Source organism: Acanthisitta chloris, unplaced genomic scaffold (genome assembly GCF_000695815.1).
Source record: "Acanthisitta chloris isolate BGI_N310 unplaced genomic scaffold, ASM69581v1 scaffold11914, whole genome shotgun sequence".
NCBI lineage: Eukaryota > Metazoa > Chordata > Aves > Passeriformes > Acanthisittidae > Acanthisitta > Acanthisitta chloris.
In genome coordinates this window covers 13,763-27,180 of record NW_008669981.1, presented here as the reverse complement: position 1 = coordinate 27,180, position 13,418 = coordinate 13,763, and the positions used below count along the sequence as shown (strand labels likewise).

At 42.9% G+C, this 13,418-nt stretch overlaps 1 protein-coding gene across 1 annotated transcript in view; it reads left to right on the top strand.

Moving 5' to 3' along the window:
- The window catches only part of ASPG (asparaginase), a gene marked incomplete at its 5' end in the record, with an annotated part of 33,871 nt that extends 20,672 nt beyond the window's left edge, over positions 1 to 13,199 (top strand). Inside the window, 5 exons of the mRNA XM_009073523.1 lie at positions 761 to 856; positions 2,347 to 2,510; positions 8,734 to 8,820; positions 12,724 to 12,823; positions 13,146 to 13,199. Of these exons, the coding sequence (XP_009071771.1) occupies positions 761 to 856; positions 2,347 to 2,510; positions 8,734 to 8,820; positions 12,724 to 12,823; positions 13,146 to 13,199 (501 nt within the window). The remainder of the gene's footprint in view (positions 1 to 760; positions 857 to 2,346; positions 2,511 to 8,733; positions 8,821 to 12,723; positions 12,824 to 13,145) is intronic.
- Positions 13,200 to 13,418: the final 219 nt, after the last annotated feature.

Here is a 13,418-nt window from a genome sequence, read left to right as displayed (position 1 = left end):
TCAATGATATGAAGAAGTGCTTTGTATTTTTGTGGTCAAATGTATTGACAGTTTGGAGCAATCCAAATACTCAGGGGTAAAACAGCTTAATTGTACATGCACTCACAGAAAGCTGAGGCTAAGGAAACACTGCACAAGTGCAGTTTGTGGTGTTTAGTGTTAGCCCCTCCTGATGGAAAATTAGAAAATACAGTATTGGCTGTACAAATATTTGCTTTTCTCTTGACTTGGTCTCAGGGAAGATTTTTGTTGTTACTGTTATTTTTATTAATGGACACTGAATCTATGGTGGTCTTTAGTAAGGGGAATGGGAGGATGTCCAGGGGGGCTAGGAAGCTTGAAAGTACAGGTTGCACAAGTGTCTGAGGACTCACATGAAGAAAGCTGATCCAGTCTTGAGGACATTGGACTATATGATCTTCTCCACCTCCCACCAGCACTGCTTCTCTTACTGCACTGATGTGTGGCTGTGGCAGTGGAGAGATGGCAATTAGTGTGTGCATCTTGAATGGTATATGCAGAAACCAGGTAACTGTAACATTGCCAGAGTGGAATATAAATCTTTGGGCTGTGAGACCAACATAATGCAAAATAAACACAAAACTTCATTCCTTCCAAGAACTAAATACTACCATTTTTAAACACCCAAATGACTCGTTTGGAAGGTTTACATTAAAGCAGGGACAGTGTTTTTATGACTTGGATATGTCACATTAGAGGTGAGGCTGATACTGAATGTTTCATTTTATTTATTTCTCAGGAGTTAGAATCAGTAAGAGATGCATTAATTCCACCTTTGGCTTGTGCAGCAGCTAAACTGGGAGACATAGATGCACTCAGAGCCATAACAGAAATGGTAATGTAAAATGAACACTTTTGTACAATACATTAATTTTTCAACAGAGATGTAAAAAGCAACTACCAAAGTCTTACAATCAAGGTGCTTTGACTAATACAATTGGTTTCTAGCCTTCTCAGTCTTTGCCCTTCAAAACTGGTATGTTCTTTCCCCTATCTGGTTTTCAGCTGTTTAATTTTTCTTTTGAACTGTGTAAATACAGGTAGATTAAAATGCAAATTCTTATCTACTAACTTTGGAACCCTTTAAAATGGTTTGTGCTGCTTTCCTTCTCTGAACTTTATGCATATTCACAGCATCCAGCTTTTAGATGCAAATCTGCCACGATGGAAAAAAAAAAAGAACTTGAAAATTATATTTAAGCAAAACACAGTGCAGTGCTAATTCAGGATTTCTGGCTCTCCCCATAGCTCTAACTTGAGCTCTGACATTTCTCTGTAATCTCTTTCGTTTTCCCTCTTTACCTTGGTTTACCCTACTCTTGAGACTTTGGTAATGGGTCTTGAGAAATGATAAATATATCTCAAAAGTAACAAGAAACAAGACAAGTAAAATTAGCAGTCTGTAGACACAAAGCTGTGTATGGAGTGCTGTAATCAGGAGCATATCTGAGGGGGAGGAAGGTGGAATAAATCACAGACTAATCAGAGTTGGAAGGGACCCTTGAGGATCATCCAGTCCAACTCCTGCCCTGCACAGACATCCCTGACAATCACACCCTGTGCCTGAGAGCATTGGCAAACACCTCTGGAGCTCTGTCAGCCTTGGGGCTGTGACACTGCCCTGGGGAGCTGTTCAGTGCCCAAACACCTCTGGGGGAAGAAGAACCAGTTGCTCATCTCCAGCCTAAGCCTCCCCTGACACAACTCCAGCCCATTCCCTGGGTCCTGTCCCTGGTTGTCAGAGAGAAGAGGTCAGAGCTGTCCCTGCACTTCCTTCCCTGAGGAAGTTGTATCCAGCCATGAGCTCTGTGCTCAGTCTCCTCTTCTCCAGCTGAACAGCCCAAGTGACCTCAGCCAGTCCTGAATAGCTTTATTGGTGCTAAAACAATGCTACAAGATAAACTCTGAGTAAACTCTGGGCTAAACTGTGGACTAGAAGGAATGTCCATAAACTGAGACAGAGGAGAGTCAGATTAGGTGTTAGGAAAAGTGTTTTCCCTGTGAGGGTGTTGAGGCACTGGGATATTGCCCAGAGAGGTGGTGGAGTCACCACCCCTGGAAGTGTTGAAGAGGCATCTGGATCTGATTCTGGATGATATGGTTTAGGGTTTAGGGGTTCCAGCAGTGACAGGTTAATGGTTGGACTCGATGGTCTTAGGGGTCTCCTCCAACCTTGATGGTTCTATGCTCCTAAGTTTGACAAGCTTAACATTTATTTTGCTGGCAGAGTTAAAATGTGCTATCTGCATCTACTGTGTGATGCAGGCAACAGCTTAATGTGCAGCTCTTGTCTTCTTAGCATGCCAAGGATATGTTGTTTCGTAGGGTGGAAACTTGAGCTGTGAAGACTATGATGGCCGAACCCCACTCCATATTGCAGCCTCTGAAGGGCATTTGCAATTAGTTGAGTATCTGTTGACGTCTGGAGCGACTGTTTATGCTAGAGACAGATATGGATCAACCCCACTGATGAATGCGATCAAGTTCAGGTAACAATTTATGTTCCACTCTATGTAAACTTTATAAACCTCCTCTCGTTTTGGATTTCGAGTCCTGCCCTGTGTTTTGGTCTTGTTTTCTCTCAGCAGTCAGGTGTAAATGTTGGGAGTTAAAATAACACATATCAGCTTTGTTTCGAAGGATGTGACCAGCCTAAATGAATGATTTTTTAAAAGATTATGAAATGAAAGCAAACAACTTGGTGTGCATATGCAGAATTTTAGCATAAGGCAACTTGTTACTGTCCTCCTGCCAAGACTTTGTCCATAATTTCAGGGCTCCACTCTTTATTCTGAGGCTTCCTTATAAAACAGAGCCAAAGTGATCACTCCTTTTGACTGGCAGAAGTGCAGGACCATGAGCTGTCTGGTTTCTTTCTGCCCTTCCCTTTCTCATCAAGACCAGACTGTTTCAATTGGCAGAAAATATACCGGTAGGTTAACATGTTTTAATCTTTCCTTTCCACCAGTGCTTCCCTGAGTCTCTTGCTGGGTGACTGGTTTTGATTTTTCCCTTCCACCCACTCGTAATTAGATGGGATGGTTGCATGGCTCTGCCTGCTCTGTGGATTTCCTCTTCCTTCTGAATGTCAGCACTTCTTGAATGGTAGTCAAGGACTTGCCATTTACTGGTCTCTTCCATGCTGTGTAGTCCTAAGGAGTGGCCACAGCACAGAAAAGAAAAGCTATCAGTAATCAACATTTAATTTCAAAGGACTTTGTGTAGCCTGGGGATTCACAGAGCCATTGGTCTTCCAACGTGTTGGAAGCTGCATGCCATAATCTCTCCTTGTTTCTTTGATCCACTTTCAGCTCCTTATCTCATATTCAGTCTGTATTGTGGAAGGAGAGAAGTCATTTTTTTTTCTGTAAACCAGCCTGGTGTGATAGAATTTTCATGGTCTTCAGGGTTGTGTGTCCCCAGATATTCCCACAGCTTTCTAGAGTCGACAGGTTCACCTGGTCTGTCAGACTGCAGTTAGCTCCCTGGGAGGTCTGACAATCCTGGATTACTGTTGGCTGCAGGAATGACTTGAAGGCTTCTCCTGTCTCAAGAGCAGATGTAGAAAACTCCACAAACTCTATTAACATGAGACTCCAAGTCCTGCATGGCCACACTGTGCTATAGCCATACCTACTCATGGTCCCTCTTGGCTTTGTACTTGTTGCTTCGCCTCATGAATATAAGACCTTCAGTGGCAAACCCTGTAAGTCTTAAAGCAAAAACAAGCCCAACAGCAAATCAAACAAATAACCTTGCAGTTGAATAGAGGTGGCTCAGGTCCAATGTGAGAAAATGCTAAAGCATTAGATACTATTAGATGTTCCTGCAAATCAGGCACCTACTTTTTTTTACCGCACCCATCTACCGCCCGAGGAATTTCACATGAGCTTGTTGTTTGGATTCCTTAGCATTGCCACTCCTATATGAGACTCCTACTATGACTCTTAAGCTCTTTAAAATTGCACACCCATTTCAATGTAGGGAATTGCAAAAGGAAACAGCACCACAACCATTTTCAGTTTCTCTTTTTGTTTCTGCTTCTGCTGGAGTGAGAGGAAGGCTTGACTTAGAACTAATCTCGTACGTGTGTGTTTATGATCTGCTGTGTGCTCCCACTGCATTTCACACTGGTGAGCATATAAAGCAGAAGGCTAAAGCTGTCTGTGTGTGTAATTAAATGCCCACTGAAAAGATTTCTGCTGCAGAAATATTCAGAGTCTATTAAACAGTTGCAAGCTGAAAGTAAAGAGATTATCCTGATGCAGCGCACAAAGTGACAGAGAGGGAAGGGGAAGAACTGACATTAATGAGTAGTCAATGCTTTAAACTGTTTAATATTGTAACTTTCTCAGTTTTACTGAATATTGCATCAGCTTAATCCCATTTTCTGAGAATTAATATTTGTTTAATTGGCATTTAACTGCACTGCAGTATCCACTCATCTTAAAAACAGCTTTCTTCCAGTCTTTTACGCCACATTTGTCAGTGGATTGCCTTCTAACCAGCATGCAAACCTATCTAATGATGATTGATTTCTCTTTTCCATTTCATAATCTGCAAAGATGATCAGGAGTTATGTCTCTTCTTAAAAGCTTCTTAACACAGCACTGTCAGCTGATAGACCAGTGAGTTGATCTATATCAATGATAGTCTCTTAAATTTTTTGACTTTAAGTGACTCTTTCTTTGTTTCTTCCTAAATAAACTACTGCATTTCCTCCCTTTCACCAGTAACTCTGCAATTTGCCTGTAGTCTCATTCATTTCGTGCATGAAGCTGAGCAGACCACTGTTAATTTAGGCCAATTCCTTGACATATCAAAATAAGTAGCATTCCTTTAATTTCTTACTGCAGCCTCAAGGGATAATTCATTTTAAAAACAATAGAATAATATTTTTTTAATAACAGAAACTAAGCAGGAAAATGTCTTGAATAAAAATGGTGTATATTTTACGTAGTAAAAGCACATCCATTTACTTGTAGAGCAGTGGTAAAAGGTTGAAAACGGGGAGCTGCTCATACAGTGCTGTGAGAACATCAGATTAGAGGCAGTAAAATCACCTCCTACATAAATATGAATTTAAATACTTGATATTTTGCAAGGTTGCATTTACATTTCTTCAGGAAATCTAAGGCAGAGTGAAAATGTAACCACCACTGGCTCCAGCAGAGCACTGAAGCCTGTCCATACAGTGTGTAAGCATAAAATTCCCCCTCATACCATGCAGAAAAACAGAGCAAGTGAAACTAAGCTGATCCTGCCATAACCATTCTGGTTGCTAGGGGAGCAAGCAGGAAAAAGAATGAAGCCAGTCAAGTTTGGATATACATTACACCTGCATTTCTCTAAAGAGAGTTGGTGGAAGGTGTGCACCCTAAGGCCCCAGTGCTGCAAACTCTTACATGTGTGTTAATTTCACATGTGATTCATCTCTTTTGAAGTTGATTCACTTTTAGTAAGTGTCTGCCAAGTCAAGGCCTGAGATGGTACATGCACTGTATAGCACCTTGACTGCTGTGAATCCAGAGACCTTGTGAACTGGTAAAGAGTTTGTCAAGAGCAGTGTGGCAGCAGGACTAGGGCAGTGTCATCCCCCTGCACTGGGCACTGGGGAGGTCCCAGCTCAGTGCTGTGCTCAGCTTTGGGCACTCACTGCCCAAAGGCCATTGAGGCACTGGAGCGAGTCCAGCCAAGGGCAACGAGGGCAGCAAAGGGCTAGAGCACATGGGCAAGGGCTGAGGGAGTTGGGTTTGTTCAGCCTGGAGAAGAGGCTCAGGGGTGACCTCATGGCTCTCTGCAACTCCTGCCAGGGCTGGAGAGAGGTGGGGGATGTGTGTCCTGCCAGGGCTGCAGGGAGAGGACTAGAGGGAATGGCCTTGAGCTGAGCCAGGGCAGAGTCAGATTGGATGTGAGGAGAAATGTTTTCCCTGTGAGGGTGTTGAGGCACTGGGATATTGCCCAGGGAGGTGGTGGAGTCACCATCTGTGGGAGTGTTTCAGAGATGTCTGGATGTGGCTCTGGAGGATCTGGTTTAGGGTTTAGGGGTTCCAGCAGTGACAGGTTAATGGTTGGACTCAATAATCTTAGAGGTCTTCTCCAACCCTGATAGTTCTATGATTCTATGAGTTCAGATGCCTTTATGTGAAACTCAAACTTTGCTCATAGCACTCAGTTCTGAAGACTGCACCAAATCATTTCTTTTACAATGAATCTGTTAAAATATTAATATTCCTTGCGGTTCTTAGCTCCAGTGTTATCAGTAATGGAATCTAGAAGGCAAAAGACACTAGAAACACCTTTTCTCTATTTGTTTTTCCTTCAGAGAGGGATGAATGACAGTGGTACTGTGAAAAGGCTAACTCAGGTAACACGTGCAGAATAGGGTTGTTCCTATAGCTTGTGTCTGACCAAACCCCCTGGAGAAAAGGGAGACTCAGGAACAGCTCACAGGTGGCAATTCTTATCAGGTGGGGCTAGACTGGACATGCATCTTTGCACCCCAGGCTGACAAGGTGATGCTGGCCTTCCCTCTACACCTTGAATCTCGTTGTCCAGCACTTGCTCTGCTCTTGGTTTTGTGCTGTCACCTTAGAACAGGAATTGCATTTGAACTGTCCCTAAAACGTTCATGGCTCATGACATCAGCTGAACTGATCAGCTGAGCTGTGACCCTTGTGAGGCTTTTGTAAAGCCACAGGAGAGCAGCACTTAAAGAAACAATTTCTAAAGACAAATAGCTCTCATGTGCTAAGACATAACAGCATCAGAAAATTCACAGCCAGCCTCTTGAAATAGGAATAATGCCCATGTGGTAGGTACAAGGCTGCAGAAGTGGAGCTCTGGAGAGGGCTTAAGTTCCTGCAGAATGTAGATAGCATTTGGGTGCAAGTAGGAACAAGCTGTAGTGCAGCTTACCTCCTGCATACTTTTCACGTTGAGTGAAGGGAACGTGAGAGGTGCTCTGTCTGCTTCCTTGGACAGGTCTGCACTTCATAGCCACAGTACTAAATTTAACACTTTCGAGTTGTGCATCCCTAGTTGTTCCTCTTCTTCCTCTCCCTACCCTTTCTTCAACAAGCAGTAGTGCACAACACTTCCTCTTCTTCCCACCACACCAAGAAACATGACTTTGAATGACTCTCCGTCATTGGGGCATTCTACTTCCACTTAGAAATGCCTTATTGTAAGCCTTTAATGTAACCATTGTTAGTTTCAATGCTTGAAGATGTTTTTTAATTCAAACCCCACATTTTTCCCCCCTCATTTAAATGAGTGTGGTAAATACTCCCAGATTTGTCTGTAGAGTCCCACTCAAAGTATTAATGGCTGTGTGGGGTAGGTGGGACATGAAGTGCTTTCTGGAGGAGATCTTGCTTCCAGTGAGGAGTGAATGCTTAAAACAGGAAGAGAAAACCTGACTTTTCACTGGAACCTGAAGATCCAGACCTCCTAGGGGGAGCATGGTGAGGGAAGATACCACACATTACATGCTTTTCTGCCTTTTAGTGCTGTCCCATAGCATAGCATTTATTTTAAAAAGTGCTAGTTTCATGCTGCGATTTCCCAGATAAGGTGGGAAATGAGGAAATTTCCAGGGCAGTCACTGGAGAGTAAAGGAACCCTCTCTGTGTTCAGTTCAGTGCCCAACGTGAGCTTGACTGAACAGATGCGTTCTACTTCAGTCTATTTCAGGTCAAGTTTCTTTTCAGCTAATCACTGTTTTTTTCTTAAGACTAAGAATGTTAAAATTCATACATGTAGAATTCATTTTTCACCCCAGATTTAGAAAGGAAACCATGCCATTATTTTCTGGCTCAAGGAGATGCTTGTGGATGACTAGACATGGTAAGGGACCCACCTGAGAAAATACTTCAGATAACTGAATAAACTTGCAGCATGTGTTGTTCCAGCAATGCTTTGCTATGTAACAGAGGAAGAATTTTTCATCTTTTTTTTTTGGCTGGCAATTGAAACAAAGTAGAATTTAAATGAAAGATCTTACATGAAACATATAAACTTACATAAGCTTTGTATGGAGAACTGTAAAGGAGCTTCTCATGGAAGATGGAGCTTCTTAAAATGAGAGATAAGCAGTTTAATCCAGTTCTAAAATGGAAAGGCTCATGTTTACCACCAAGAAGATGCAAGTGATGAAGCAGAAAGTGGATGTCAGCTTATTTTTTTGTTTTTAATCACTACAAATGAGCTTTTAGGTAATGTGTTGGGAAAGCTCATCTATTGCCTATTAAATGATAAGCCTGTCTCTTTATTTTCAAGTGCTGTGGTATAGCAACTTAAAATAGGAACTGTGAAGCTATTCCTGATCTATTGGGTCATGTATATGGGCACTGTAGTCCTTAAAATACAAGAATTATGCTATGGAAGGAATATTCTCACTGTTTGCATGTATTTCAATCACTAATATTTGTGTTATTTTAAGGCAGGACTTGTTTGAAGTGAAGTATATGTATCTTGCCTTTTTAGAGCTGAACTTAGCACTTCCATGGCTTAGTATGTGAAAGAAGTTTTGAGGGAGGACAGCTCAGTTTGCTACCTCTGTCACAGGTTCATTGGTTCTGTGATTGTGGAAAATATACTTGAAGAACTTTCACTGATTGTTTGTATATAGGAAAATGCTGGATTTAGGAGGAAAGAAAACCCCTTCCAGCCAAGACACTTTCTCTGTTTTTTTCTGTTTCTCTCGTAAAGGCACATAAAAGTGATTAACTTGTTACGAGAAACGGGAGCACATCTTTCAAGCCAGGACTTGGAGAACATTGGAACAATCTTCTGCAGGTAAGGTGAGGTGGACCTAAAATTGGGGTGGAGTGGGATGGTTTTTCAGAAGAGACTCCAGAACGGAGAACTTTGGAGAAAAGTTGGGTTCTTGGCACATGAGGTGGCTATTTCTGTGTTAGACAAGTAACCAGGAAACAAGTGAAGTGATGAAGTTAATCAACTCTATGCCAAATCTGCTCTGGTGGGAGGTGTCCCTGCCCAGGGCAGGGAGTTGGGGCTGGATAGTCTTTAAGGTCCATTCCAACCCCTTTACGTGCTTTGAAGCTATGACTTGGCAGGAAACCAGGGACTTGGCGTGGACCAACCAGTGCTGTACAGTATCTACAAAACAAGGTCAAGCCAAAGCTTATTTGTGTTCTGTGTAGAGACTGGACTCTGTCCTTTGAGTAATTCTGGACTCAAGAAACACTCTTGAGTGTACATGCTCAGAGGAGACTGGCTAATAAAGCTTTTACCATGAAATTGAAATATGTGCTTCCCAGGGCACTGCAAGTGACAGGGCAGAACTAAACCTTTGTGTAGTTTCCGTCTGCCAGAAGGCAAGAGGAGTGGTTTAGGGAATGAGATTCCTCTGCAAATAAATTGGCCCCTTACTTAGTCCTGGTGCCACATGCAGAACCAGTTTGGCTAGCTGACCTCAGAGTAAAGGGGAAGAGAAGAAGGGTGTTTAAACCGAATGTGGTTCTGATGCAGTTCTTTACAGCTTTTCAGGGCACACTGCACACCTGCATCTGGATTGCACCTTCTCCTGGTGCCTGAGGAGGCAGGAGGGAACCCCAAGGTGTCATTTCACTGTGCTTATTACTTCCCAATCATAACCTGAGACCGGGCAGAGTCAGATGAGATGTGAGGAGAAATGTTTTCCCTATGAGGGTGTTGAGGCACTGGGATATTGCCCAGGGAGGTGGTGCAGTCACCATCCCTGGAAGTGTTTGAGAGACATCTGGATGTGGCACTGAAGGATCTGGTTTAGGGTTTAGGGTTCCAGCAGTGACAGGTTAATGGTTGGACTTGATGATCTTAGAGGTCTCCTCCAACTTTGATGGTTCTATGATTCTCAAATCTAGAACTGCTTTGGCTCTAATAAACCCTCTGAAGCCTGACCAGCTTCACTCCTGGCCCCTCGACAGTAGCAGAGCATCCCTTAAACTGCAGCTTGATGTGATGGGAGGCCCAGAATCAGAGTGTAATTGCACTATCAATATCACTGTTCTTGATATCTTAGCTACATTAGCCATGCTGAAACTGTGAAATGGATGTATAATAATCTTTCCTGAATGTGAGAGTATGGATAGGCAGCGTGGCAGGGACTACCTGCTGTAAAAAAACATTGGTCAGAGTGTAGTGAAATGTGTTAGGTAGTTCTTTATCAACAAAGCAGGTCTTAAACATCCTGCTAAGTGTATATTGAAGTTAAAGTGATGGATGTGCTGCTTGGAGGTTGCACTTGTAGTTGGAATTGCTGGCATAAATATCTTTGAGAGAAATAACAGAGCCATTGTCTCTCTAAGTGCAAATTGAGAAGTCTTCTGTATATATTGAAGTACACTTGCAGTGTGTGAAGGAAATACTGATGTGTATGGCTTGACTATGGAAATTTGGGATTGGAGGGAATGTTTTGTGGCATTCTTGATGATAATCAATTTAGTAAACGTCTTCTGTGGTATCTAAATTTTCTCACAAGCTCCGTCACGTTTTGTTCTCTGGGTCGTAGTCCCCATGGAATACATTTCTCACTTGATCAGTAATTGGCTGCTGCAAAATTGAAGATACTTCTGTGTGTTTGGATTGCTCTAATGCCACAGAAGGAGGCCACTTCCCAGCTCTGACCCCTGGCAGTCTGGGTTAAATTGCTCTTTCTCAACAAGTGCTGTTAGGCAGTTAATTTGCAAGCAAGTGCAGCAAGTCCTTGTTTGCTGCTTGCAGTGATGCTAAGCCCTGGCTATGCAGGTTGCTAATATTTCTGAAAGTGCTGGTCTTTGCCCAAAGTGGAAACCACTTTGCACGTGGCTAAATGATGAGATTCTGTTTGCAAGTCCAGTGCTTTCCTGTGCAGTGCTGAAGATGTTCCTAACTCTCTAGGTAGAGTTTTTGGTTGGCTTTTGTTTGTTCCTTATCTGTGACCTAAGAGTGTCAACAGCAAGAGACTAGTCTTTGTAAACAGAGATCATTCAGGTGTCCCAGAAGTGGCTGCTAAGCCATTTTTTGGTATTATTAATGCTTACGCTTTCTCTTTCTTAATGTTTCCTTTTTTCCTGCAGTTTCCTTACTGACTTCCCACTGAGCTTCCTGTTCAACCTCCTTTGCCTTCCTCTGCTTCCTCATTGCTGCTGAGAGACCTTCTTTTTGTGATGGCAGTTCTCATTAATGATTTATTGGTCTGTTCCTTCCACTACTAAACCTCTTAGTACCCACTGGCACTTCCCTGTCCCCCAAATCCCCAGCTGTAGGTCATCTGTGGAGCTGCATGGACGAACACAGAGAACATTTGCTTTCCCTTTTCTTGCCCAACCTCTGGTTCTGCTGCAAGCAAAAGCCTCTCTGACTTTCTCCTCAGACTGGTGCAATTAGAGGCTTCCACTCCCCTGAAAACATATTTTCAGGTACTTACGAGATGTAATCAGCAACAAAAATTATTTCAGCCTAGCAGAGAAGTGAATGTTGCAGTCCTGCTTTTATGGTTTCTTCCATGCATCTTTAAGCCTTCACTCTCCACTAGGTCTGCCTGGCTTGGTTGTTGTACCTAGGAGCTCATCACTATCCTCCATCCCTGCTGCCAGCACAATGCCTTTCCCCCACAGTGTGCTCTGTCGAAGGCAGCAAGCTCTGAACTTATTAAGGTTGGGGAATCTCTTAATGAGATTCCACCTCACTTGATGATTATCAGCATGATTCTGCTGAAACAATCTGTAAGCACAGAGCAAGCTCAGGTCTGAAGCCTGACAGATGCTGGTAAAGACTGAAGGTCATCCTCCCTGCCTTCCTCTCAGCTCAGCCTGTCCACAGGCTTGGTTACAGGCTGTCATGCTTTTGCATGTGTACAGGCTGTTAGCCCTTTTTCCAAAATGAAAGTGAAAAATGAACCGTAGAATCACAGAATTTTAGGAGTTGGAATGGACCTTAGAGGTCATCCAGCCCCAGCCCCTGCCCTGGGCACGGACACCTCCCACCAGAGCAGGTTGCTCAAGGCTCATCCAGCCTGGCTGTGAACTCTTATGGATGGAATTACCAGCAGATGTGCAAAGAAATAATCTGGTGTACATCTCCCTGAAAACTTGAATTCATTGTATATGATTCATTTTGATCCTTTCTATAGCTTGTTACATATGGCAGATAGAGTTCATCTTTTAAAAGCTTTTCTGTTTGCTCCAAACACATCCCTGTGTTGCTGTCCAAATGATATTTCATAGATATGCAGTCCTAACTTCTGACAGCACACACAGTTGTGCCAGCTTGAGAAGGGTTTCTCTGTGGTTTTATCCTCTGGATTGCTAGCACATCTGCTCCTTCTCTCACTGACTCAGCTGCATCTTGGTTTAGCCATTGCCCTCCCCCCCAACTCATTTCATGAGATAAATATTGTGTTGTGAAATATGAAACTCATGACTTTTTTTCCCCTTTGGTCATAGTCACACCCACTATGTGAAACTAGCCTGTTGTAAGTGCTTATAGCACAGCCCTATTAATTGAAGGAACTGATTCATCAGGCTGTGTTGCTTGCTCAGCTCTTCACAGCTGTTGTAATAAGTGTTCCTTACCCCTCTACCCTGACAGCCATGTTGAGCCTGTTCTGCTTCAGCATTTGCCTGCTGACAGGCAAATTGACAGGGCCCAGGAACTCACTGAGATTGACTGAAAGATTTAGAACCAATATTAATTGTTCTTTTGTTTTTTTCCCAGCCTTGCAGCTAAAGGTGATGTGGATGGGTTATATGCCTGGTACCTAGCTGGTGCAGACCTGGAGCAAGCTGGTTATGATGGCAGGAATCCCTTACAAGTAGTAAGTGTGATCCAGCAGTACTCTTGGTGGTGTGATGGCTGAGTGAGTACTAACACATGCTGTCGGATAATATTAGTTTGGGAAAAGTCAGTGTTGCTTTGTGAGCTATAAAGTGGATTAGAATCTGTTACAAAGTCGAACCTGGTGCTGTTGTGAAGGAATAAGCAGTTGGAGCCAGAATTTTCTCATCTATGTCAAAAGGAATTAAAATGTAAATTGGATTTTAATTATGTTGTGGTAACGTGTTTTTACTTCCCACAAGGAAGTATTTGCATGTCCTAGTGCACAGGATGGCAGGATTTATTCATGTTTCTACTTACAGGCAGAAGCTACAGGGCAGAAGGAGGTTCTTGAGTTCCTTAGACAAAAGCAGTAAAGAAGGTACGATCTCATTCTTGAGTGCTGAAGCTCTGAAATGCACAGATCATATATACATATGAAGAGAGATTTTGTATTTAAGCCCTTGTTCTCCCTGGGACATCTTGGTTCAGCTGCTGTCCCTGTCTTGGTTTCTGATACGATGCTGAGTGCTTTAGAATCACAGAATCTTCAAAGCTGGAAGAGATCATCCAGTCCAACCATTAACCTGTCACTG